Source organism: Oryza glaberrima, chromosome 1 (assembly GCF_000147395.1).
Source record: "Oryza glaberrima chromosome 1, OglaRS2, whole genome shotgun sequence".
In the NCBI taxonomy this organism is placed as follows: Eukaryota; Viridiplantae; Streptophyta; class Magnoliopsida; order Poales; family Poaceae; genus Oryza; species Oryza glaberrima.
This window is the reverse complement of record NC_068326.1, coordinates 5,142,309-5,167,843: the sequence shown is the minus strand read 5'-3', so window position 1 is coordinate 5,167,843 and position 25,535 is coordinate 5,142,309. Positions and strand designations below refer to the sequence as shown.

At 45.7% G+C, this 25,535-nt stretch overlaps 5 protein-coding genes and 1 non-coding gene across 8 annotated transcripts; 1 reads left to right on the top strand and 5 right to left on the bottom strand.

The window, feature by feature from the left end:
* Positions 1 to 3,996: 3,996 nt before the first annotated feature.
* LOC127763247 (peroxidase P7-like) lies at positions 3,997 to 5,448 on the bottom strand. The gene is made up of 3 exons (XM_052287900.1): positions 5,006 to 5,448; positions 4,735 to 4,926; positions 3,997 to 4,668 (listed from the first exon to the last, which is right to left on the bottom strand). Exons 1-3 carry the CDS (start codon positions 5,222 to 5,224, stop codon positions 4,096 to 4,098), a joined length of 984 nt encoding a protein of 327 aa, XP_052143860.1. The 5' UTR covers positions 5,225 to 5,448; the 3' UTR covers positions 3,997 to 4,095.
* Positions 5,449 to 15,696: 10,248 nt separating this feature from the next.
* Positions 15,697 to 19,925, top strand: LOC127767083 (shaggy-related protein kinase GSK1). Its single transcript, XM_052292305.1, has 12 exons — positions 15,697 to 15,975; positions 16,154 to 16,237; positions 16,779 to 16,838; positions 16,936 to 17,208; positions 17,294 to 17,368; positions 17,453 to 17,509; positions 17,968 to 18,108; positions 18,213 to 18,263; positions 18,350 to 18,445; positions 18,610 to 18,693; positions 19,160 to 19,261; positions 19,359 to 19,925. Exons 1-12 carry the CDS (start codon positions 15,871 to 15,873, stop codon positions 19,449 to 19,451), a joined length of 1,221 nt encoding a protein of 406 aa, XP_052148265.1. The 5' UTR covers positions 15,697 to 15,870; the 3' UTR covers positions 19,452 to 19,925.
* On the bottom strand, positions 19,748 to 21,002 carry LOC127767091 (enoyl-CoA delta isomerase 2, peroxisomal-like). Its single transcript, XM_052292316.1, has one exon. The coding sequence runs from the start codon at positions 20,911 to 20,913 to the stop codon at positions 20,179 to 20,181; it is 735 nt and encodes a 244-aa protein (XP_052148276.1). The 5' UTR covers positions 20,914 to 21,002; the 3' UTR covers positions 19,748 to 20,178.
* Positions 21,003 to 21,518: 516 nt separating this feature from the next.
* LOC127767102 (60S ribosomal protein L11-like) lies at positions 21,519 to 23,680 on the bottom strand. The gene is made up of 5 exons (XM_052292328.1): positions 23,540 to 23,680; positions 23,317 to 23,424; positions 22,836 to 22,878; positions 22,550 to 22,745; positions 21,519 to 21,910 (listed from the first exon to the last, which is right to left on the bottom strand). Exons 1-5 carry the CDS (start codon positions 23,540 to 23,542, stop codon positions 21,712 to 21,714), a joined length of 549 nt encoding a protein of 182 aa, XP_052148288.1. The 5' UTR covers positions 23,543 to 23,680; the 3' UTR covers positions 21,519 to 21,711.
* Positions 23,681 to 23,777: 97 nt separating this feature from the next.
* Positions 23,778 to 23,850, bottom strand: TRNAE-CUC (transfer RNA glutamic acid (anticodon CUC)). The gene has a single exon. It is a non-coding gene; the product is annotated as a tRNA-Glu (tRNA).
* A 598-nt stretch (positions 23,851 to 24,448) lies between these two features.
* Positions 24,449 to 25,494, bottom strand: LOC127758904 (uncharacterized). 3 transcript variants are annotated; one of them, XM_052283944.1, is made up of 3 exons: positions 25,309 to 25,494; positions 24,843 to 25,100; positions 24,449 to 24,652 (listed from the first exon to the last, which is right to left on the bottom strand). In XM_052283944.1, exons 1-3 carry the CDS (start codon positions 25,403 to 25,405, stop codon positions 24,489 to 24,491), a joined length of 519 nt encoding a protein of 172 aa, XP_052139904.1. In that variant the 5' UTR covers positions 25,406 to 25,494; the 3' UTR covers positions 24,449 to 24,488. The 3 variants fall into 3 exon arrangements, with proteins under 3 accessions (XP_052139904.1, XP_052139905.1, XP_052139906.1); XM_052283945.1 differs by having other exon boundaries at positions 24,843 to 25,094; XM_052283946.1 differs by having other exon boundaries at positions 24,637 to 24,749.
* Between the last annotated feature and the right edge of the window lie 41 nt (positions 25,495 to 25,535).

Here is a 25,535-nt window from a genome sequence, read left to right as displayed (position 1 = left end):
TCAAGATGCAATTACTGGAACAGGTACGAATTAAGCTACTATTACTACTACTAGTGGATAGTTGATGAGCAACTCGGTCACAGCAAAGCTTTCATTTCTGCATCAGCCAAATGAGCCGCCAACTAAGCACAGAAAAGGACCGCAATTGGTGAGGACAATTAAAAATAGGGGCCTAAAATCTAGATGCAGAAATGTTTAAGATCTCTACCATTTGCAGAGCTTCCCTCAAAACCGGGATCCAAATGAAAAGGTCATACGTCCCTTCCCTATGGGCCGCTACCAATGGTGGCGATCCAAAATAGGACGGTTTGGGCTTTACTTGGGCCATCGTGGGCTGGTGCACCGAGACGGCGAGACCTCGCCACGCTAACGATGCAAGACTTCTGTCCCCACACGGCCACTCCGTAGTCTCCCGCGAATGCCGGGCTGGCGGGCTCTCGCCGCCGTCGCCGCCGCGTATCAAAGCGACAGGCACCGCCATGTCCTGGGTCCATGGTCGCCGGGTCGCCGGCACCGCACCCCGGCCACGTCCCCGGCGTCACCGTCCAAGGTAAGAAGAGGCGCTTACGGCCGGTAAAACCGCTCCGGCATTTGTTTAACCGAGATAATCTGACGAACAGGGAGCGCCTCATCTAGTCATCTGCATCCGCATGACTTCGTCGATAACATTATGGAGCTCGGCATCGCTTGATGTGCACTAATTAGGCTGCACCTTGCTCCAAATCTCTCATGGGCTGTATTACCCTTCTTGCTACTCCATTATCCCCGAAATATTGACATTTTAACCTTTTCATAAAACGTATTCTATAAATAGACCAGAAGAACTATAACCAAAATTAGGCCTTTACCTCAACCTCATGGGCTTTGGCCTTAGTGTTAAGATTAAAAAATTAGCGTCATATAGTTTAGCGCAGAGTAATATAATACAAATTAATAAATACTATAAGTTGTTTTCTTATCAAGATGTATCTAGTAGTCTAGTGGTAAGATACTCCCTTATTATAACAGAAGGTGCTAGTTTGAAGCCCCTTTCATGATCATTGTTTTTCTTTTTTTGCCACTTTGGACCCCTCCCCTCCCTTTTTTTTCTTTGTTGTGCCTTCACCTTTTAAAAATATTTTAGTGGTCGTGATTTGAACCATGTTCTTCATGGCAATACAAACACCATTTACCACTACACTACGCCACTACTAGATATGGCAATGAGCCCCGTTTTCCCTTTTCCTACGAGGAATTCTTTTATTAGGGACGGAGATGGCTATAGTTGATTCTTCATAAGGGAATTATAATGGGAGAAGTCATGCCCCTGTCAGGTCGTGGGGGCAAGGGTGATCCTCTTTGATAAATGATAATCTTATTTCCCGTTGTATTTTGCGGGCACGGGAAAGTTTTGTCTCACGGGGGTAGGGATAGGGATGCATTCTTCGGTGGGGAATTCTCCATTGCCATCTCTAGTCATTGATCACTATGCAAGTTTTCATGTGTATTTGGATCTATCAACGTTTTATAGTGTATTCCACGAGGTCAGCATCAATGGGTCTCAGGGACGTACCTACGTTGTAGATTATTCAAATTCTAACTAAATTATATCATATTAATTTATATTAGTTAATAATTAGATAATTTACATATATAGAGCCTCGATAATTTTGTTCCAGATTTGTCACTGATGAGCTTGGCGTTGAGATGTTGGGCCTTAGTGCTAAGATCTAGTAAGGTAAAGAGCTTTTTTTTTTTACGGGATAAAGATCTATTTTTGGTTATATTTTTGTCGACATCTAGTTTTGGAATAAGTTTAGTAAAAGAGTCAAAATTGCTGCCATTATCCATCATAGTATGCTCCCATCTCAGCCGCTCTCAATAATGGAGTATGCCCTGCCCCAGAGTCGCAGGTTTTGTTCAGCTTTACTCTGTCAGCATCTCTGGATAAACTGAAGTGGACAAATGCTACTTCCTCCGTTCTAAAAAAAAATAACCTAGTACTAGGATGTGGCACAACGATATAGACATACTCTATGTCTAGATTCATTGTAGTAAGATGTGTCACATCGTAGTATGAGGTTGAGTTTTTTTTAAAACGGAGAGAGTATACCGCTTTTTTTTTTATCCCCGCCGCAGATGCAGGCAATTCCATGGTCCCTCCCTCGTCACAGACCTGGTGTTACAGTTCCACTTCCAACACCATGTTTTAATGTTTACCTTCGCTTCCCATTGTCCTGAATCCTGATGAGGTTCCGAGACTCTTGAGGATGTCGAGGACCAGAGGATCTACAAGACAAAAGAATACTATATCTATCTAGCCGCCATGCGGTGCGAATGCGATGCTCCATTGTTTCGTGCCATTGTAGATCGTCCTGTGTGTACACCACGCTACTGCAGCCGCAGCGCCAGCATGGGCCACATGGTGGGTGCACGGCGGGTTCACGTACGCCTGCCTCTGCTCTGCGTGACCGAGCGCGCGCGCGGCTGCCGTGGCCGCGAGGGCAGCGCGCGCACGACGCAGAGGCTGCCAGCTCGGGCGCCTCTCCCTTCTCCATTCCAGAACGCCGCGGATCAACTGCCCCCGCGCGCACAGGGCGCATGCAGCATATGCCGCGCGCGGCGCGGCGCGATGCCCTGCACACAACCACGCATACACGTCGTCTCCGTCTCGTCCTGACTCCTGCGTTTTGTCATCCCCGTGGACGTGCGTCCGGCGGCGCGTGCGTCTCATCAGCAAACGCCCCGTGCGGAGGATAATACTAATACGCGCCGTCGCGCCGACGCGTGACGCATCGCATCGCCGCGCTCGCGCGTGTACGCGTTCGTGCCATGTTGTATATATGGGCCGCGGTTTTCTCTCGCGAATTCCCCGTGCGCTGGCGCCGCGTTGCATGGAGGGCGGGCATGGTGTGACTGTGGTGTGCGACGCTTTTTTCTGCAGCGCACCAAAGCGATTTTGGCGCCGCCGCGGACTCGAACAGATGGGCGTGGCAACCTGTAGCAAAAGACTTTTCTAGCAGGATGCAAAGGGGAACAACTTCTCAGACACACCTGCCAGCTGGGCATTTTTCTGATCAGGATTCAGCCGTGTAAAGCGAGTGTTATACTTACTTTCTTTCTCATTCCTGTGATGCTTAATCTGCAATGATGGGTGTCATCTTTGGGATAGGCATTTTGTGAGCAGAGTGAGATGATGATTAGCCTGTAAAAACCAGAAAGGGAAAAGGTACACAGATCGGGACACAGTGTCACAGGCTCATCACAGCATGTGAGCCCGTCCGTTCCATGTGGGCTGTGGCCCAACCTGTGGCTACTTTGCCGGCTTCGTCGCCGCAGGGGCTTTGCTCAATCATCAGTAGCTATGGATCACAGATTCACAGTGTACTGACTGACGAGTCGCCGATAAACAGCACCGACGAAGTCGGCTAGCGTGAAGTGTCTGCGCGTCAATGCAAATGCCAATGTGTGATGATGAAAGAGCCATGGGTTTTCAGGACTTTTAGCAGACATTCAGTGCTAGATTTTATGTTTATTTTTTATTCAATGATGCATTCATCGCTGGAAACCGGATGCTTTGTTTTGCTTAATGTGCTTAATTAGATCTTTATTATTATCTCAGAAAGAGAGATGATTCCACTGTCACACGGTTTTATAGAGTTGAGAAAGCCAACAAATTGCGTTAATTAATAGTATATCTAAAGCATGGTTCAAGACTTGAAAATGATTGAAAATTCAGAGTTAACTCATGTGACAACTGACAAACTGCTTAGCTCGTTGGAAAAGACAGCGATAATCTGGCAGTCAGCCAATCAAACATTGCCATCCTGGGCTGCCACATCTGCAGTGTTCCACTGGTCCACGGGCCCAGCAGATTCCCTGTTCTGATCGCATCGTCGATTTAGTAATCAGCGGCTGAGATCTGTTCCGGACTAAAACCCCACTCCGCCATGAATCGGTTCATGGCAGAGTTTTGTGTGTGCTGCTCGCTTCGATCGAAATTTGGAGAAAAATCAGTGCAAGAACAGCATTTTTTCCATTTGCTTTTGGTAAAAACAAGATTTGATAATAAGTTTATGGCGTTCACGAAGCGTACATCAAGAATCCATTTCATGTTCATGATGAGTTCACTCGCCGGCAGTTGATCCGTACCTCGCCGTTCTTCCCGGTGAGCGGGCTCAGGTTGCCCAGCCTCACCATCGCGGCGGCGAAGTCCGCCGCGAACGTCGTCGCGTTGGCGGCGTACGCGCGCACGAACGCGTCCGTGGTGCCATTGCCGGCGCCGCTGCCGAAGAGCTCCTGGTCGGAGCGCAGCAGGACGCGGCGGCTGAGGAGGTCCATGAAGTAGGCGTTGTCGAAGGTGTTGGGCGCCTGCAGCTCGAGCGGCGCGAGGTTGCCGTCGCCGCCGGTGGTCGGGCAGGACTTGGTGCGCAGCTGCGAGGCGAAGGTGGCGTTCACGCCGGTGTCGTTGTAGATGTGCGTGCGGAAGGTGGAGCAGCGCGCCCACCCGACGGTGTGCGCGCCCGACAGCGCGGTGAGGTCCCGCGCGTCGAGGCCCTTGGCGCTGAACATCGACAGGAGCGACGCGAGGCTCGCGCCGGGCGGCGGCAGGTTGGTGTTCGCCGCGCTCTGGCTCGTCGTGCGCGCGTCACGCCGCCCCAGCGGCACCGTCCAGTTCGGGCCCCCGAGCTGCACGCGCCCCGCCATTAATGCCAGCATTACATGGGTGCAGAAAAACACGAGGCAGATACTGACCAGGTTGACGGCGTCGCGCGCGGCGAGCGTGATGATGTCGGCGCAGGAGACGGTGGCCTTGCAGGAGGCCTCGAGCTGCGCCTTGATGGCGTCGATGACCTCGTACCCGCGCACCGAGTTGGCGTTCGGCCCGGCGTTCTTCTCCCCGGTGAAGTTCGCCGTGTCGTCGAGCAAGATGGAGGCGTCGCACCCCTGCACACACGCACGCGGCCATTAAACTCAACAAGGCGAAGTACATTGGCCGAGCAAGAGATCCATTTCGCGTAGTTACGTTGACGAAGCAGTCGTGGAAGAAGAGGCGGAGGATGGAGGCGCCCATGCGCGACTCCTTCTGCACCGCCTGCGCCATGCCGCGGCGCACGATGGACACCACCCCGGGGCACGTCGCGTTGTAGTACCCCGGCGACAGCTGAGCCTCCGCCGCGAGGAACACCACCGCCAAGGCCACAGCGCGCGCCACGAGCATAGCCCTTGACGACGACCACCCCATCGCCAGCAAAAAAGAGCAGAAGAACCGAAAGAAACCAAGGGCCAAAATGCTCCTCTCAGCCTCTCGCGTCACGCACGCACGCACGCACAAGTCCGTCGTCTGCACGTAGTACGCGAGCGCGCGCGCGTATATATGGCCGCCGCACCGAAACACCGAACACGGAAAAGCCGCCCGCCGCTCGCGCGCGCGCGCGAGTTTCCAGCTACTGCTGCACCGTCTGCCGTTCTATTTCTATCTATCTATCTATCTACAAGTCGCGCAAGGAGACAAGCTAGGCAGACCGCGCTTGCTTGTCTCGGCCGCGTCGCGTGCGAGCCCCGAGCCAAACGCCCCAAAGCTACCACCACCACCACCAACCGAGTGGGGGACATGCGCTGCGTGCGTTGCGCCTCATGTGAACCGTGGCATCTCGTGCCGGCACGGCCCGAGCGCGCACGGCGGTCGAGACCCCCGACACGCCCACACACACATGCAGGACGCAGTGAGCGCACGGACCAATGGCCACCGGAACGCGACGTTGTTGTACGTCGCGTGTGCGTGCACATACGTGCATGGCATGGCAGCGTGGGATGTGGCACCAACCAACAGCGAGCATCGGGGCAGTAGTACGCGGCAAGTTGCAAGCTGGGCCTGCGCATGTCTGGACAAGCGGCCGGCCCCCTTCCAAAGCTCCAGACTAGAACTACTCCGAATAAACTACGCGTGATAATGGCAACAAGCAACAACGTGTACGAGAAGTACTACACCAAAGTAGAGTTTAAACTGTGTGCTGCTAGTAATGAGCAGACCGGCCGGCCGGCCGGCGCTGATGGAGGCAGGCAGAGGTTCTGGATTACTACGACCTTATCAGTGTCCACCTTGGTTTGTCAAGGCTTTAAGTTCACGGCAGATATGGAATGGGGATCGATCGATGCGCCATCATCAAGCCCCTTCCCTTTGCCTTTGATTTTATAGAAGTATAGAAGACGAGCTGCTTGATAATGTACACGCTACTAGCTAGCATGCTTCGTGTCGGCAGAACAGAGCAGTTAAAACGACCATGCATATTAGTAATTGAGTACGTACTTTTTTCCATCCAAAAAAATCAATTCATCTCCCAATTTCTTTTTATTTTGGGATTTGGTGCTTCACTTTCAGCTCTCGCCAGGTTTCGGGGATCGTCTTGTTTGGTGTTACAGTGTTGGACGAGTGACCAACGCTACTCAACGCGTTCGGCGTACCAGATGTTCTTTTATGGCCAGCCCTCATTTGCTTGTGCTGATCTTCTCTAGCACGCGAAGGGTCCTGCTAAATACAAATTCTTCCTCTAGTTTGCATTTCAACGACGTTGTTGCACGCCCGATCTCCCCTAGAAACGCGGCATTGATAGTCACTCGGTCTGCCCCTTTTGCGCTCAAGAGTTTTAGACGGCAAACCACATCCTCCTCGATTGTGTGTTCGCTCGACAGGTCTGGCTCCGTGTGTTGTCACCTCTTGGTTGGGTTGCCCTCTCTCCTCCCCGTGGTAGCTGCCTCCAGGATTGGTGGCCATCGTCTAGGGCATGCTTTGTCTGAGCATCTCCGTGCCGGCTTCGATTCTCTGATTCTCCTGGTCTCCTGGCAACAGTGGACTCCAGGGTTTTCGACTCTATATTATCTTCAGTCTTGGAGGTCCTTCAGTCCATCCTCTCAGAGGGTCATCTATAGCCGTTAGCTGGCATTGCTAATTTTGGGGTTTTATGGGGAGAGTAGTGGGCTCTGCCCCCTTCCTGCTGTTTGGAGTCATAGTAACCTAGTTTTTTTTTTCTTTGGTCTTTGTTTCCCTCCTTGGCATAAGTCGGTCTGACTGATTGCGTTGTGTAACAAATATTATTTTCTTCTAATATATTGACATGCAATCCTTTTGCGGGTTCGAGAAAAAATATGCGACGTTTTCTATTACAATGAATCTAAATAAATCTCTTCTGGATTTATTATATTAGAAAATGTCAATCTCAAATATATTTATTTTGGAACGGATTAAGTATGGGTTTATTATGGTCATGATGAGTTCACATTCCCGTTCAAGGTATGCGCGGAATGTAGGTGCGTGCGTGCTATTAATCGGTAATTGATTTGTTTGCAGACAAGTCATCTTCAAAACAGCAACTTTTCTCAGTGCTAAAGTATCCAAATCTTTGCTGATTTTGGAAGGTGCATTCTTAGGGCTTGTTAGATTTATTTATTTTTTTTTTTTGGGGGGGGGGGGGGGGTGGGCGCATAAGATTTGGATTTGTAAAGACTAATTCTTACGAACGACATTTGGTTTGTAGAAATATAAGTACAGGAAAACTAAAGGAAGTTCTTTTTTTTATATACAAGTTGATATAAGAAATTTTTCATCCACTCAAACCTATTGGGAATTCCTACGATTAAAAGTGTGCATGCGTTTCTATTCCTCCAAACCGAATAATAAGCCATAACAAACTAGATAGCGTTAAAAACTTCGAACAACTTTAGACGTTTGCTTGCCTCTTGGTTGGAAACTTAGGATTGGATTAGAAAGAAAAATGAAATTGTATCATACGACAATGCCAGTTTTGTTAAATTTTACTCACTCCATTCAAAAGTCTAAGATGTATTTCTTTATTCACCAAAAAAATAAGGAGAAATTAACTCATCCATCTTTACTCCTCGTGCAACAAAGAAAGAGAATGCATGCAATGAGTAATTAATAATCTGCTTCTAAACGAAGAGACATTTTTCTTCATTTAATTTTTTAATGCATGGATAAAACAAATATAATCATTTTATTTGGAAAACCCAAAAACTAAAATACGTTTTAAAACTTTTGGATGAAGAGAGTACAGTATTTGCAACGCGGGATCTAGTTAGCCTTTTTGTGTTAACATTTGCTAGCCGCCTAGCCCAGTAGCAGGTTCACTCCGGCCTATATTTGATATTTCCTTTCTTTTGTGGTGGCTCCTGTTGGTAAAAGTACACCGAAGGTCCCTCAACTTGTCATCGAGTTATAAAATCATCCCCTAACCATAAAACCAGATATCCGACGTCTCTTAACTAATCAAAACCAATCAAAATAGGTCTTTCGGTGGTTTTAACCCTGATTTTGTCTTACGTGGCGGCTGAGTCAACGTGGGACCTACGTGGGTCTCACATGTTGATTAGTTAAGGACCACCCAAGAACCTATTATTACCGGTTTTGATTAGTTAAGGGACGTCGGATATCTGAGTTTGGTTGGGGGATGATTTTGTAACAAGTTGAGGGACCTTCAATGTACTTCTTCCGCTCCTGTTCCATATGGACCTGGGCTAGATCCCAAGCTGGACAAAAAAGCCCAAGCCCCTGAGAACATTTGTTGCTTATTGATGTTGATGTATGGCTGCTGGCTGGACTAGCACATCGTTTGCCCATTACTCCTTCATCCAGTTACGTACTATTCGTGCTTTCAGAAATGATAGTCCCTACTACTCCCTCTCACCACTACTGCTCGGAGTAGTTCTGTTAAGTATGATCGCATGGTACTGTTAGCGTGCGATTGGTTCCCGGTCAAGGTTGGATAGGATATGGCGGTCCATATTTTGCTGGATATGGCGATTCAGTTTTTTGTTTGGTGGAGTGAATATGGTGATCCAGTTTTTTGTTTGGTTGCAGGGATAAAAGTGGATATGGTGATCTATTTTTTTTTGTTTGGTCGGGGGAGTGGGATGAATAAGTGGTTGCAATCATCCTTTCATTAGAGATGGTAAGTATACCCTCCAAATTCTCCAAACCAAAAAAAATATCAATATACTAAAAAAATCTAAATATAAATAAAAAAAGCAGAAAGAAATAAAAGGGGAAGGAGAAAAATAAAAAAAAAGAAAAAAAATCTTCCTTCTCAAAATCGCCGGCCGTCCCTCGCCTCCTATCTTCCCCGATCGCCCCTCGCCTCCTCTCTCACCGGCAACCCCGCCGCCAAGCCTCCCCCATGGCCACCGCCGAGCCCGTCTCCTCTCTCCCCTGCCGCCGCCGCGCCTCTTCTCTTGCCGGCGTGCCACGCCGCCCCAGATCCGGTCGCGTCGTCCTGGTCGTTGTCGGCGCGTCCTCTTCTCGCCTCCTCTCTCACCGGTCGCCGCCGCGCCTCCTCTGCCGCCGCCACCGAGCTCGCGTCTCACTGCCGCCGTGCTCGTCGCCCCGCGTCGGCCGCCGAGCTCGCGTCCCACTGCCGCCGTGCTCGTCGCCCGCGCCGGCCGCCGAGCTCGTGTCGTGGTGAGAGGGGTGGCGCGACCCACTCGTCGCTCGTCCCCGCTCGCTCGAGCGCTCGGGCAGCTACATTCGACCGAATCGGCCGGATCCCTCCATCCTATATCTGGGCGGAATATTCCCCTCCGGGCCGCCCTATCCCACCTCCGCCCAGGAACCAAACACCCACAAAAATGGGCCGCCATGTCCTATCCACCTAAATCCCTCTATCCAAACACACCCTTAGTGTTTAGGCACGCCCGCTCACCTCTACGTACACCCACCATTTGCAACCGTGTATAACTAATATTTTGGGACTATTAAAAAACTGCTGCAAATTTTTTATGTGGAAAACTTTTACATCTAACTGCAGTATATTGTATAGCTGTAATATAATTCCACCATAACTATATTATAACTATAATATAACATATGCAATTATTAAAAACATATATAAATCTTTATACCTAAATTATAATGTAGTTACAATGAGTTAGGGTTACCGTAACTAGTATGTAACTAATATGGAATTGGTATGTAATTAAACGAAAATCCAAATTCGTCCAATCGGTTAGCTCTGTTCAGTCATAAACAGGGAGGTCATACGTTTGCTCTTTTCTCCCGCGCGCTTTATGCAATTTCTTATCATCCGATCTGTACGAATCTTGTCTAACGGTCCACAATTTGAAAGTTTTTAAGCCTAAAAACTGCCGCAAGTAATATAGTAAAACCGAATATTCATCGATGTTGTATTTGTATTCTTGTGGGTGAAGTCATGCACTTACAATTTCACCAACATATATTTTGTTTTCATTTTTTTTATTATGACCTAGGCACCTTGCTATTGTTTTTATCTGGAGTACTCATTGAAGAATAAAACCTAGTACAAATGCCGTGTTTTAAAAATCAAATATATACCTAAAAAACGTACTCCCTCCGATTTCATTTTAATTGACGCTTTAGACAATGACACGTTCCACAAGATATACATTTGACCTTATTTTTCTATTATAATATATACAATAAATAAATGCATGTTTACTTTTATTATAGTGTTTTGAAAGTCAAATCTATACATGTTTTTCTAGTTTTTTTAAACTAAATATTTTTAAAATTATTGATGGTCAAAGTTATAAAAGTTTAACCTCAATTTTGTTCAAAACGTCAATTAATATAGAATCTCAGAGGGAGTACTCCTACTATGAAAGCTGAGATTAGCAGAAGATACTCCACTTGCCGTACCTTACTCGTTGGCTTTACATTGGATAATACTCCCTACTACTATTAAGCCCGAGAGATCGACACTTGATGATTGAGGTCCCTATTCTGGTCAATGTGGGATGCGACATAGGCTGTCTTTGTATTTGCCTCTCCACGGCATCCATGGCCCCACCACATGATCCTTGCATTCCTGTTCGATAATAATGGCATCCAGCATGTTAAATCTTGTTCCCGAACATATTCTATTTGGAGAAAGAATAACGGAAAGAAGAGGATGCAACTCTCAATCATTCAGGCGCACCGATCAGTGTGTGCAATTTTTTTTGTTCCAGGTAGGCACCCATTTGTTTGTTGCTGCTACTGGTTGTTAAATGGGGGACTATATTTTTTATTCTCTGTCTTTGATCCCTGAATTAAGCAAATCCAATCGAATCAAAGAAGCGAGGAATCTGGTGCTTTTAGCCTCGAGCTCCAGGATAAAGATGACTGATGAGAAACAACACGAGATCTGTCAAATTTGGCTAGTGTTTGAGCTGAGCTACTAGCTGTCCGCTGATACTGTACATGATCTGAATTTTGTCGAGTGCTGTTTTTCCATGGCACTGTCTAACTATAGTGTCTAGTGGCGAAAATCGTGTGTGATTCTTGTTACCTTTGGTCACATTATTCCTTGTCTCTTGTGAGGCTTGGTCAAGCAGATCGAGGAGGAGTAGCATCAACTACTGTGCAGCGCGTCCATTGGCACAGGCCGGTGGCCACAGGGCTTTGCTTGGTTGCAGTACAGAGAGTGATCGAGGTAGTGTTCGTGGAGGTTAAGATTCTGAGAATTAGTATGTGAGAATATGAAAAAAATGAAAAACCTAGCTTCCGACTTCTAATCCATTTTCTGAATTCTACAACTACATCTTGGCCGAGTTTAGTTCTAAAATTTTTTTCAAACTTTCAACTTTTTTATCACATCAAAACTTTCCTACACACACAAACTTCCAACTTTTCCGTCACATCGTTCAAATCTCAACCAAACTTCTTATTTTGGCGTGAACTAAATACACCCCTTATCAGAATCTAAGTGAAAATCTAAACTATTTAAAAGAGCTTCTAACAGCGAGAAGTTTTAAGAGAAGCTACAGCTGTCAAAAACTACAGTAAACGGAGAGATACTAGCTAGCCCAGCAGGCAGAGCGCCGTCCAGGCCAGTGCGAGCTTTGAATGAGGGTGGTGGTCAGGTCAAAACCTATGCGTTTCCTGGTCACAACGTAGTAGTAGCTGAGAGGCTGCGAGCTACTCTACTTCGTTTCAGTTCGTTTCAGTCCGGTGGCTTCCCGGGTTTCCCGATCGAAAGGGTCCAGTTTTCCGGCATGGTTAATTGGTTAATTAACTGCGTTCTCACGGAAAGACGCGATGCCTAGAGCCCTAGTAGAATTGGTGCTTGTCAGAATTCCGGTGAAGTTTCGCCGGGAAATCGTACGTTGTGGGGTTTTTGCAAAGAAGTTCACGAGAAATTAACGGCTCGTTTCCATTTCCATTGGGAGCGTATGAGGTTCAGAAGAAAGTACTACTATAATTAGTGTTCTGTCCTTTCAGCATGCAGTATGAAAGTGTCCCGATGAGAAGCGGCAAATGACAAGTGGAGATGAACCCTAGGGAAAAAAAAACTACTTTGAACTACTGAGCTCTAAACTAATCCAGCTTTGAACGCATGCATGATTGGACGAGCAGCAGATTTGACTGCCACCGTGGATAACAAAAGAACAGTACCATCACCACCACCACCACGCCGATCGATGTCAGTATTCGGTACAGTCACCAACTGCTGCCACTTTGACCACGCAAATCTAAAAACAACGGGAAGAACAAACAGAAAAGAAAAAAAAAAACTAGTGACACGCTGCTGACATTTTATCCCCAAGACCAAACCGATAGCTCGATGCATATGCCAGCGACCGGCAAACCTAATCCACCCTGCACATGCGACGACGACGACGATAGACGAAGACTGGCTAGAAGCAGTGGTTAATTACTGGCTCGTGATCGAAACGCACCACGGCGAACAGTGGCACGTACGCCTACGACACGCATCAGCTGGACCATCGCGCGCGTAATAAAACAACGGCAAATGTGGCCGGGGGGGACGGTGTGTGCTGTGTTTGGGCACGTAGGTAGAGTCAAAGCGTGGCGTGCGGTGGCAACGGCGGTCGGTGGCGAGCGCGCCACGACGACAGGTTGGAGAGGCATGTGATGTGAGACGGTGGGGAGAGTGGCATGCAGTGCCTGCCGACGAGGATCGCGGATGCCCTGGCCGAGTGGCCGGCGCCAATAATTAGGGGGTCGCTACGCTAGCCGCCGATCGATATGCTGCTAATCGGGTCGGGTTACGGCCATGCCTGCTGCTGCCGCGCGCGCACCTGATGGACATCCGTTTTTTCGTGGCGTTTTCCATTGGAGAAACGGCGGGTAGGATTAGCCGGCCCGGGGCCCTGTCGGATGGGAGGGGCGTACGTACACCAGCGTCGCGGTCTCGTCCTCTCCGGTTTGACCGCGCGCCAGCCTTGCAGGCTTGTTGGTTGCAGCCACGGTTTCAGCCGTTTCTTGTGTGATTGTGTCTAGCTAGCCATCGCGCGTTAGCCGGCCTTACTATTCGATTTTGGGATCAAAGACACGTTCCAACGTTTAAAAAGATCTTTAAATATGGTCTGATATTGATGTCCCGTGTTTCTCTTTTTTTCGGTCGTTCAGATGATGTCCGGACATGTTCATATACTGAGGACATTTCGGTAACGCATATCACACCTTTGGGTAAAATCATGGAAAACTACAGAATAAAGACGATGACTATAAGATAAAGAAAAAAAAAACAACTTTCACTAAGTGATGAAGTTAACTCATAATTTATTTTCATGATACACTCTGTTAAAAATGTTGTAATAATTTTCTCAAAAAAACGCTAATAAGTTTTTTAAAACATTTACCTCATATTTTAAAAATATTTGAAAGAGGATGTGTCGATATACAACTGTAGTTATCATGCACTTAATATTTTCCTCGTGTAATAACAAGGAGTCATCGACTGTCACCAAAACAATGTAGTGGCAACCGCCAGTACATGAATAAGAAAAAAAAATCACCTCTAATATATCGATGTATTTGTATCATGCTGAAATAAAAAGTAGTTACTACTAAATTGAATATATAGGCGCTAATTTATGCCGAATATGTTCGATCGCACTTTTAGAAATGAGGATTATCACGGAATATGTTATTCTCGGTAACTTTGTGTTAATAAAGATATTACTACTTAACCATGATTGAGATATAAAAATTAAGCATCCATAAAATTCATAGTATCACACCTATATTCTGTTCTCAACCCCAATTTTTTTTATCATGATCATTAATATTACACACTCCTTCTAAATAAAGAAATTCAAGATTTTCACATGACTTAGTTTATATTTCAAACAAATCCTCTAAAACTGAAAATGTTTCCCACGATAAATCTATCAGTATCAGTGAATCATCTTGTCCGATGGTTTATTTAGAGAGATCAAATTAGTGGATAATGTCTCTGCGATCTAAAATAGTAGCATCAATTGCATAAAAATCATAGATAAGTAGCATCAGTAGCCTTAAAAGCAACTAATACGATGAAACATATAAAACCGCTTGTTAATTAAAACATTGCTATGCAACCGTGATTGAAATATACAAATTAAGCATCCATAAAATACATGCTAAAGATTTACCGCATCTTTATTATTCTTAGTTTCTTTTGGCCCTAGTTTTTTTTAAATATAGATACAACCTAAAAAACAACAATTATAATGAAACGAATACAATCACGTTTTTATAAAAATATCGCTATGTAACATGACTAAAATATACAACTTAAGCATCTATACAATTTATTCTAAAAATGTACCACATCTATATTCTTCTTGACTACTTTCAACCCTAACATTTTATCCTGATACAACCTTAAGAAAGCAACAATCACGATGAAACGGATAAAACCACATGTCAATAAAAAAATTACTACGTAACCGTCGTTGAACTATACAGATTAAGCATCCATAAATTTCATGCTAAAGACGTACCACATATCTATTCCTCCTGACTATTTTCAGCCCCAACTTTTTATCCTGATACAACCTTAAGAAAGAAACAATCACGATGAAACAGATAAAACCACATGTTAATATAAATATTACTATGTAACCGTTGTTGAAATATACAAATTAAGCATCTATAAAATTCATGCTAAAGACGTACTACATCTCTATTCTTCTTTATTTATTCCGCCCCAACTTTTTATCCTGATACAATCTTAAGAAAGCAACAATTACGATGAAACGGACAAAATCACGTGTTAACAAAAATATTTCTACGTAACCGTCATTGAAATATACAAATTAAGCATCTATAAAAATCATGCTAAAGACGTACCGTATAGCTGTTTCTTTATGTCCCAACCTTTTATCCTGATACAACCTAAAGAAAGCAATAATCACGATGAAACGGATAAAAACATAAAACCATATGTTAATAAAAATATTTCTACTTAACCGTCATTGAAATATACAAATGAAGCATTCATAAAATTCATGCTAAAGATGTACAACATCTCTATTCTTCTTGACTTATTCTAGCCCGAGCTTTTTATCCCGATACAACCTTAAGAAAGCAACAATTACGATGAAACGGATAAAAACCGCACGATGATAAAAAATATTTCTATGTAACCGCCATTTGAACATACAAATTAAGCATCAACAAAATTCATTCATGCCAAAGACGTACCACATCTTCATTCTTCATCCATACCCAATTCTATATCGTAATCAATAACACTAAAATAAAGACTCCTATTTTCACCCTGGTTCATCTCTCATGCAAATCCTCTAAAACTCCTATAAAACATCCCAGTTCATGAAAGAAAACCCTTCAAAATATCATACTGAGCACAGTATTAGCTGGAGGAGTCAGCACAGTTATCAGTAAAACCACTTCCCCATCTGTCCAAACTCCAAAGCCGGCCTCACCGGCAGCAGCCACACCACACCACACCACAACACGCGCAGCCTTGCTGCCTCCCTGACCGGTCAAAAGCACACCACCACCACCATCCCCCCAGCAAAGCCAAGCACCAACGCTCAGCAGCAGCAGCAGCCGCCGCAGCCGCCTCCCACCCCAGCTCAGCTTCCCCCCCCCCCCCCCCCCCCGCGCGCATGGAGGCGCCGCCGGGGCCGGAGCCCATGGAGCTGGACGCGCCACCGCCCCCCGCCGCCGTGGCGGCAGCGGCAGCGGCGGCAAACGCCGGCATCAGCGAGAAGGTATCCCGTGGGGAGGGGGGGGGGGGGGGGTGTCCAGATCTGGGGTGTCCGGTTGGATCTGGGCTGGGGCTCGGTGCCGATCTGCTGGTTTCGGTGGTCGTTGGGCTAATGCTGGTTTTCCTCTCCGGTGTCTCGCGGCGCCGTTTTTTTTTGTTGGTTTTGGTTGGAGGTGCTGCAGAAGAAGGAGGAGGGCGGTGGCGACGCCGTGACGGGGCACATCATCTCCACCACCATCGGCGGCAAGAACGGCGAGCCGAAGCGGGTGAGCTTTTTTCGGGGTATTTTGGTTTCTGTTCTTCTTTGTGTACAGTGGAATGTGCTAGTTTTGGCGCCCTTCGCTTGCTTCCTTGCTCGTAACAATCACTTGGTTCGCTAAGGATTTGTGCTCTCTTAAAGCCGTTTCTAAGCTGTTGGTAGTGTTCGGCTGATCAAGTTAGCTATCTATGTGTTGATTCGTCGGGGAATCGCAATTTTGTGGGTTTGGGGCTGACTAGATACAGTTGTCGTTTTGATTTGTAAGCAATTTAGCATTTGACTGGTAAAATTACGTAGTGTATTCCACAATTAAATGTTTGGTTATTCAATTATTTGAGGATAATGTACATTTTAGGAAGCATGATTTTCTTTTTCTGTCCGCTATTTCATAGTCTGTTCTGTTGTTTCTAGGGGGTAATAAATGCTTCACTTCTAATTTTAGTTACTCACATGATAAGCTGGGACTCTGATGCACAACACAGAATCTGTCAATCTTGAGGTATTGTGTGCGATTTCTCATGTGATTCTTTTTCTTACCTTTACTGCAGACAATTAGTTACATGGCGGAGCGAGTTGTAGGAACTGGTTCTTTCGGGATTGTCTTCCAGGTATGATGCATGCTTGGTCTTATGGAAACACATGCTTACCGTCTATTGTACATTTTTTGAAATGTTTGAATCAAACTGATTTGGTTTTCACATTTAGGCTAAGTGCTTGGAGACGGGGGAAACGGTTGCCATCAAGAAGGTGTTGCAGGACCGGCGTTACAAGAACCGTGAACTGCAGCTTATGCGCGCAATGGAACACCCCAATGTCATCTGCCTGAAGCACTGTTTCTTCTCAACCACAAGCAGGGATGAGCTGTTCCTGAATCTTGTTATGGAGTACGTCCCTGAGACACTCTACCGTGTGCTCAAGCACTACAGCAATGCTAACCAGCGGATGCCATTGATCTATGTGAAGCTTTACATCTATCAGGTTTGTCAGCCACCATGTTAACGCCTCTCTGATTGCCACTATGCTTCTCATTGTTTCTCTAAAGATACTTTTGCTATGCTTGCAGCTTTTCAGAGGGTTAGCTTATATTCATACTGTTCCAGGAGTCTGCCACAGGGATGTGAAACCACAAAATGTTTTGGTATGACTTATGTGAACAAGGCTACATTACTTCTCTTGCTTGGTTGTTTGTTTTGAACTGGTCTCTAATTGCTTGCTGATACAGGTTGATCCTCTCACTCATCAAGTCAAGCTATGTGACTTTGGAAGTGCAAAGGTTCTGGTATGTTGATTTCCACCCTTAAGAGTAATTTCTCAGTGGTTTGATGTGTGCTGAAATTATTCTAGTGGTAGACTAGTCATAATGTTGACAGCATAAGTGGTTTATTTCGTCATGATGCTTTTACGTGTGGATATGCTGCTTTTGCCTTTCATGATTGATTTGTGATAGAAGTTAAAATTTGCACTGTACTGGGCTTGACTTTTTTAGATAGCTCAATAGCTAATAAAAGAAATTGCCTATCATGATCAATATTTCCAAATTGGGTTTATCATGTGCTGTTATTATGTCAAAGGATAGTTAAGTTTATTAAGTTGGATGCAAAGTTGCTGAGCTAAGACTATAATGATGAATTCCTGAGCTTGGATTATAACTGTTGGCCTCTCTTCCTCAGTTCTGTTATTGCTTCATATTGCAATTTTAACAAATTGATTGATGATTTCCTTGTGCTATTCTGCCAGGTTCCTGGTGAGCCAAACATATCATACATTTGCTCTCGCTACTATCGTGCTCCTGAGCTCATATTCGGTGCAACTGAGTATACAACTTCAATCGACATATGGTCAGCTGGATGTGTTCTCGCAGAGTTACTTCTTGGTCAGGTTAGTCACTATATCTTTATCTGAGGAGCTGAAACATTCAGGTTCCTTGATTAGATTATGTTGTGATGTTATTCTGATTATCTTTCATAATGTGTTTTTGTCAGCCACTGTTTCCTGGAGAGAGTGCTGTTGACCAGCTAGTAGAGATAATCAAGGTATTGCACGATGTTCTGCAAGCTACATTTTTTTAAAAAATTGTTTTGCAATGGGTATTTCTTTTGTTAACTTGATATTATGGCAGGTTCTTGGTACTCCAACCCGTGAGGAAATACGATGCATGAACCCCAACTATACTGAGTTCAAATTTCCTCAGATTAAGGCTCATCCTTGGCACAAGGTAACCATGTTTTCTTATATTGGATCACCTTCCTCGTACCATTTTACTTGCAGGGCATTGTAGACCACTTCAAAACCAGTTTCTGCATCATGTTTAATGTTAAATAAAAAATGTATCTGCAGCTGCCTAACTGATTCATCTGTTCTTCTTTCGCTTACCCCAAGATTTTCCACAAGAGAATGCCTCCAGAAGCCATAGACCTTGCTTCCCGTCTTCTCCAATATTCACCAAGTCTACGCTGCACTGCTGTGAGTTTTCTTTCCTTTGCTTAGTTTTATATTATCTATAAATCTATCGGTTTTGTTAAGTGCAAGGATAATGATGATTTACATGGATTTGCTTATTTTTAGCATTTCATTTCAAATGTTGTTAGCTGTTACAGTCAAATATTCATAGACCATGTGTCAAGAACAATAAACGAGATGTTTCTGTTGAGGTCCCTTATGGAAGTAGATTGATGGACCCCTGGTCCTGCATGGTCATTGTAATTATAATATCCAGTGGTCCAAAACCAAATTGGTGTGTTGGCTGGTTAAGAGTGAGTGCAACTTTTATACAGTCACATGTGCTTGTTAAATATAGTTGTTAGTGCTCCACTAGAAAAAGTTGCTGTTAATTGCTTAAAGCTTATGCTTTAGCTGGAAAACAGTATAATCTCTAAAGCAGCATACTGGGCATTTTCAAAGAGCTTAACATTTGGTTGATTATATGCAGCTTGACGCATGTGCACATTCCTTCTTTGATGAGCTACGAGAGCCCAATGCACGCCTGCCAAATGGTCGTCCATTCCCTCCTCTGTTCAACTTCAAGCATGAAGTAAGTAAACGAGAACATTTTTCGAACAGTCGCTTTTTATGGTACATTTATATTTACCTGTCATGGATGCTTATCAATGCTCATTTCTGGTATGCAGCTAGCTGGCGCCTCTCCAGAACTCATCCACAGGCTCATACCGGATCATATCAGACGGCAACATGGCCTCAACTTTGCGCATGCTGGGAGCTAGAAGGGCACCGCGACGCTCACCGTTTTGTTCGTTTATTTTTCCATGAGCTGGACATTGCAATCCTAGAGGACTTCATTGTCTTGGACTTGGACTCCATCTCAGATTGCACCATCCATGTTCCATGATCCATCCATCCGTCAAGCCATTTCCGCAAGGACTCAGTACCAGAGAAGTACAATTATGTAAATTATCTAACCATGGAGAAATGCGTGCTGCTGCTGCTGGTGTTAAGTACGTGACGGGGCATGCTGGTTGAGTAGTATGTAAGGTTAAGGATAAATGTAGTTGGTGGAGACTGAGAGACATGTTAAGCTAGGGAACCCTGCTTTCTTTTTTTTTTCTCCTTTCATTTTGGTTTCTTCCCATTTTGTGATCCTTAGCATTGCCCTACAGTAGTGTAGCTGCTCCCTGTTTTTGTTTGCTCTTTCATCATGTAAATGCCAATCCCAATCGCAATGAACCCTCTTTCCTTCACATCCTGGTCTACTCCCTGTCTTGATTTTGCAGCTTTGTTTGTTGATGATCAAGTAGTGAACATTAACATCTCTGCAATCCAGTGCAAGAACATGAGTGCAGGAACACAAGAATTCAGCAGAATCATGTGATGCAATCCTGCGAGGATACATTGCAGCGCACCAATCTTGATGCAACGGAACGTACACGATACAACATACGGTAAGGTAGACAAGAGAGGCCGATAGCTACACGGATACAAAGCGAGTGGCGGCTACAGCCGCGGCAGCGGCCGCGGCACGTCGGCGGCGTGGTCCTTCACCTTGGCCCAGAGCTCCGGCCAGATCGCCTTCCTGGTCTCGGCCACGATCTCCCCGTCCCATCCCCTCGCCGCGAGCGCCTCCGCCGCCCGGACGGCGGCGGCCACCACGTCGTCGACGCCGCCGTCCACGGCCGCGTCCACGATGCCCCGCCGCAGGGCGTCGGCCGCCGTCATCTTGTCGCCCCGGAGGACTAGATCCCTCCTGTTCACGGCGTCGGGGACCTTCTGCCGGATCAGCTCGGCGAAGAAGTCGACGATCTTGAGGCCGGCGTCCACCTCGCTCATGTACAGGAAGCCGCGGGAGGCGCGCATGACCACGGCGTCGTGCGCGAGCGCCAGCGCGCACCCGGCGGCCGCGGCGTGGCCGGTGACGGCGGCGACGGTGGGCACCGGGAGCGCGAGGAGGTCGGCGACGAGGCCCCGGAAGGCGCCGCCCATGGAGGCGTGCAGCTCGGCCGGCGCGGCGCGCACCCAGGCCAGGTCGAACCCGTTGGAGAAGTACTTGCCCTCGCCGGCAATCACCAGCGCGCCGCCGGCGCCCGCGGCGGCGCCGGCGCGGACGGCGGCGACGGCGGAGCGGAGCGCGGACAGGAGGGGCGGGCCGAGGCGGTGCTCGCCGGCGCCGGTGAGGGTGATGACGTGGACGGCGCCGCGCTTCTCCACGGTGCACAAGCTCGCCGTGTCCATTTGGGGATTTCGGCGATGAATGCCGTCAAGACCTGGATGTCTGGACTCCCTTGGCGTTTCAGTTCACGTTTATCTTTTGGACATGAGCTTCCCAGCATCTTCGTTTTGTTTAATCAGCTGTCATTAGTGTACTAATCGTCGATTTGATTCCAAGTCCAGTAGCTCATGAGTCATGACGCGCTGCCGGCCAATCGTACTGGATAGTACTTTTTAAAAACATTTTGTAAACGACTCTTGCGTCGAAGATCAACATTACAATCACATTTATCTTGCAAACAAATTGTCGAAATGAGGAAATTTACAAGGTAAACATCATCGTACAATTCGCCTAGGCTTGGAGGGCAAGATTTTAGATCTATTTTAACAGGAACGAGTTCCCAACTTCCGTATCCGCTTGGAGCACACGGATTTTTCTAAAAAAATACGTTGTGATTTCACATTAAAGTGCATGATTACCATGGGGATTCCTGGTATTCTACTAAATTGCCACAAGGGTTTGAACTTTCTGAGTTACATTTATTGGATCATTGCCAAATAAACATCTGTAGTGACATTTTTTTTCCAAACCATTCTCTTTTCATTTTATCAACATTGACAGCAGTTCGTAGCATATGTCAATCATATATCTATCTCTGCTAAGAGAGTAAATAGATCTGAGCATTAAGATGAAAGTACATACCACCAAAACTGATCCAACTCAAAGTTGACAAAATAACAAAACATCTTTAGTTTTAAGAAGCATACAAATCCAACATCCAAATAACTTAAGTTCTAAAGAGAACTAGGCACTGGTGATGCTTAGGAAGTGTTGGCTTGGGCCTTGTTGAGGATGACACCCTCGTACTTGACCTGGAACCACTTCATGGCATCCTCCTTGGTGACCCTGTGCTGGATACCAACACGGGACTTGCACCTCCGGCGCCGCGCAACACGGTACCCAGCACGCTCAAGAACGACGTAGAAGTCCATACCGTAAATACCAGTGGATGGGTCATACCTGAAAGGCAACAGATAGGTCAGGTTACTTGTGAATACAGAACTTCATTCAATGATGATTTGTGCAGCAATATTGAGCGGTTAGTGTGCAATCAACAAACAGAGGACAATGTGCCAGCAGCTCTATGTCTACAACTCTACATCAAGGAAACAATCACTAGAACAATGTGCCTTGACAAAACTGTGAATATAATTAGTTAACCTGGAATTGCAACTCAAACAATAACAATACAATAAGATACATTAGCTGGAATACACTAGCAAACATTTTGTAACGGTGTTTGTACTAAAAGAAGATAAATGGCCTAAGCATCACTCAACCTGCTATGAGTCCAAGAGGCTAGCACACTAGACTAACATTGAATGATCAATTACTCAGACAACGAACAAAATTTAGGAACCAATGAGTAGCAACAATTGTTTCTGCTATACATAGAACTGAGTAGCATTTGAGATTTGAAGTGAGGATTTTTGATATAGAAACAACAATTGTAGCAAATATACAGACCAATCTGATTTCATCTTAATAGATTATCTAGGTATGACGAGAAGTAACTGCATATGGGGCACTGGAAAGGAATTTTAGTAACTGATGCTCCACATTGAAATCATACAAGATTACGGGAATATATAATCTTACTTGATGCCAAGATCAATGTGCTCCTGGATACCAAAACCAAAGCATCCAGTCTCACTGAAGTTCCTCCTCAGCAGCTCGTACTCCTTCACCTTCAGGCCACTCTCCAGGAGCTGCATTGCCTTCTCACCACGCACTGTCACGTAGCACGCGATCTTCTCATTACGCCGGATGCCGAACGACCTCACAGTGTACCTCGCTGCAATATCGCATCATCGTCACTCCAAGTCTGAGAGCCAGCAATAAACCACATACCACTGATAATAACAGGTCAGACTTCAGAATTTACCCTTGGAGAACACCGGTGACTGCCCACTCAGCTGCTCCAGCACCTAACAGAACAAACAACAGAAGTTACATATACATTTGAGCATGAAGGATCGAAAACATGATGCATAAAACTCAAAGTCAAAACAAAATTTTCATTTGAGGCCAATGAGGCTGGACTAATCATGCCCAATCTACAAATTCGACAAATGGAATAAATTGAAAGTCCAAACCAGCTTCTAATCGTAATGGCTTCATGCTAGCAGCATCAGTAACACAAGTTTATAAACCATCCACGAGCAAGCAGACAACAACTAGATTGGGCACACATCAATCACAGAATAAAAATGTCCAGAACCAAACAATAGCTAGCCGCTACACAATCCGGACTGGAAAGCTCACCATTGCACTCAGCCTCTCTCAAACCAACAAACTGTACAGCTCTGCATGACTAAACCAAGCTGAATCTGACATGACATGAACAGGTGCATCGCTATCATTACCTTCGAGGCGCGGGTGAGGCGATCTCCGCTCTCGCCGACAGAGATGTTGAGGACGAGCTTCTGCACCTTGATCTCCCGCATCGGGTTCGCCTGCTTCTTCTCCGACGCCTGCGAGCACAAGAACCAACCAAAAGAAAACGCATCAAAACCACGCGCGCCCGAGCGGACAGAAGAACGAATCGAGGAGAAGACGTCGCCGACGGCAAGGCGGCGCGCCTCTCACCATGGCGAGATCTGGGAGGCGGCGGCGGCGAGGGGGAGGCGGGAGCGGCGGAGATGGGGGGTTTAGTGTTGCTCGGGCGGCGGCGGGGAAGGAGCTTTGTAGGAGTAGGGGAGGAAACCCTAAAATTGTTGTGCTGGGTGTTTGTATGGTGACAATTACTATATTGCCCCGGTGGATTGGAAAAGAAAGGGAGGGGCATTTACGTAATTTCAGTTAATAAAAGGGGTTAGAAAAAAATTTCCGTTGCCGGGACTCGAACCCGGGTCTCTCGGGTGAGAGCCGAGTATCCTAACCAGCTAGACTACAACGGAGGCTTGGTTTCTCTGTAATTCTAATTTTATATATACGTTTTGTATATGTAGCAATTTACAAAAAAAATGTCTAATCTTCTGTTTGCTTGTTCATTGGAAGATTCGACCTGATTATCACAAGCCGTATAAATAGATGAATTCTTGTCGTATATCTGTCATATATGGGAAGAACCGAAGAAGCCCAACTTTTCTTGGCACAAATAATATCATCTCTGTGTTGCTGTCTGATAAACTTCATTTTGTCGGTTATTAGTATTACTGTTTGTAATCATGTATTAGGAGTAACAGTTTTTAACTACTTTTTATAGTTTGGTGAATGAGCCAAGACAATTACTCGGGACTTGGTTTCAGAGATCCTAAAACATTTCAATGCAACAGATGGCCTTAAAAAAAACTTATCATAGACAGGGGCTGACCATAAGAAGGTGCATTACATGTATTCTACATTTCTACAGCTTTCAACAAGTGAAAGAGGGTTTCAGAGTGAACAAAAACTCAAGAAGTACTCTTAGAAAGTCAGAGATTGCTGTAAAAACTGCTATAACAATTCAGTCACTGTCAGCAAAGTTGCTGGTAGTAGCCTGGTTATCTGCAAGACTGCAACTGCGTGATTCTTGGTCTTGGCCAGGACTTGACAATCAGACACCCTTCAGACGATCAATCAGCTCACTCTTCTTCAGCCTCGAGTAACCTTTCATCCTTCTCGCCCTCGCCAATTCTCTCAGCTCAGCCACCTTCATATCATTCAGATCCAGCACCTTTGGCTCCCCATCTGCATGTTCCTCCGAAACATCAGCTATGCCTAGCTTGTCAACAAGAAGCAGATGATCAGTTCTGGGATGTCAAACAGCCTGCATTTGTTTGATGTGTTCTTGGAACAGCAATAATCAGTTCTTTTTCTGAAATACAACAGTTCAATCCACAGTGAACAGCATCAGTTCTGTACATTCAGAAACGAGTGCAAGTTCTACGTTTTCTTTTTTTTCACATACCGTATGATTGCTTCCTCCTCTCAACCTCTTCGAACGGGTCAGATGATTGCTTCCTCGTCCTCCTCGATGTTCTTGGCGATTCCTCGGCAATGGAGGTCTGGATGCTTTTGAAGAACGCAATGAGCTCTTCTTTGCTACGCCTATTAACCGTTCTTGGCAGCGGAGATCCATTTGCCTCTGATCTGATGCTCCCCAACGATGAGCATGAGAAGCTATTCCGTGGAGGACAAAGCAGAATCCCATTTGCAAATTCTGCAACTAATTGAAAAGTTCAGTTACTTCACCAGAAGTTTCTGTAGTTCATTTCGCCATGATTTGCAGTTAACTAACTGCAGTTTCAAATCAGGTGTTATAAAAGCAGAAAGAGAAATGCTGGCATGCTGCAAAATCATAGTTAATTACTTATGTTTATGTATGTAAATTAAGGCATGTGTGTAAATTTCAGAATGAACTGATTCACTGTCACCTTTGTGGAGAGCAAATGATCCTGGGAAGGCGGCCTTTGCGAGATAATTTGGAGAGATTTGGTGATGCTGCAAGAGAATTCCTCCCATTTTCTCCATTTTTTCTTGCTCACCATACAACAGGTGAAGAACTCCCTGTCCTCCAATGGAGCCAAAAGTTTGTTCCTTCTGCTCTCTGCTTCAATCCAACCACAGCCACACGAAAAAAAAAAAGAAGAGAGAGAAGTGA

What these genes read in the sequence shown, in the direction of transcription:
- LOC127763247 (XM_052287900.1), bottom strand. Translation starts at nt 5,224, where the DNA reads ATGGGGTGGTCGTCGTCAAGGGCTATGCTCGTGGCGCGCGCTGTGGCC. An exon ending in TCCACGACTGCTTCGTCAAC is followed by an intron (nt 4,927 to 5,005) that starts GTAACTACGCGA and finishes GCGTGTGTGCAG; the next exon opens with GGGTGCGACGCCTCCATCTT. An exon ending in CGCGCGACGCCGTCAACCTG is followed by an intron (nt 4,669 to 4,734) that starts GTCAGTATCTGC and finishes GGGCGCGTGCAG; the next exon opens with CTCGGGGGCCCGAACTGGAC.
- LOC127767083 (XM_052292305.1), top strand. Translation starts at nt 15,871, where the DNA reads ATGGAGGCGCCGCCGGGGCCGGAGCCCATGGAGCTGGACGCGCCACCG. An exon ending in CAGAGTTACTTCTTGGTCAG is followed by an intron (nt 18,109 to 18,212) that starts GTTAGTCACTAT and finishes TGTTTTTGTCAG; the next exon opens with CCACTGTTTCCTGGAGAGAG. An exon ending in TGTTCAACTTCAAGCATGAA is followed by an intron (nt 19,262 to 19,358) that starts GTAAGTAAACGA and finishes TCTGGTATGCAG; the next exon opens with CTAGCTGGCGCCTCTCCAGA.
- LOC127758904 (XM_052283944.1), bottom strand. Translation starts at nt 25,405, where the DNA reads ATGGAGAAAATGGGAGGAATTCTCTTGCAGCATCACCAAATCTCTCCA. An exon ending in ATCATTTGCTCTCCACAAAG is followed by an intron (nt 25,101 to 25,308) that starts GTGACAGTGAAT and finishes CTTTTCAATTAG; the next exon opens with TTGCAGAATTTGCAAATGGG. An exon ending in GAGGAGGAAGCAATCATACG is followed by an intron (nt 24,653 to 24,842) that starts GTATGTGAAAAA and finishes TTGACAAGCTAG; the next exon opens with GCATAGCTGATGTTTCGGAG.
- LOC127767091 (XM_052292316.1), bottom strand. Translation starts at nt 20,913, where the DNA reads ATGGACACGGCGAGCTTGTGCACCGTGGAGAAGCGCGGCGCCGTCCAC.
- LOC127767102 (XM_052292328.1), bottom strand. An exon ending in GTCACCGGTGTTCTCCAAGG is followed by an intron (nt 22,746 to 22,835) that starts GTAAATTCTGAA and finishes GCGATATTGCAG; the next exon opens with CGAGGTACACTGTGAGGTCG. An exon ending in CACATTGATCTTGGCATCAA is followed by an intron (nt 21,911 to 22,549) that starts GTAAGATTATAT and finishes GTTGCCTTTCAG; the next exon opens with GTATGACCCATCCACTGGTA.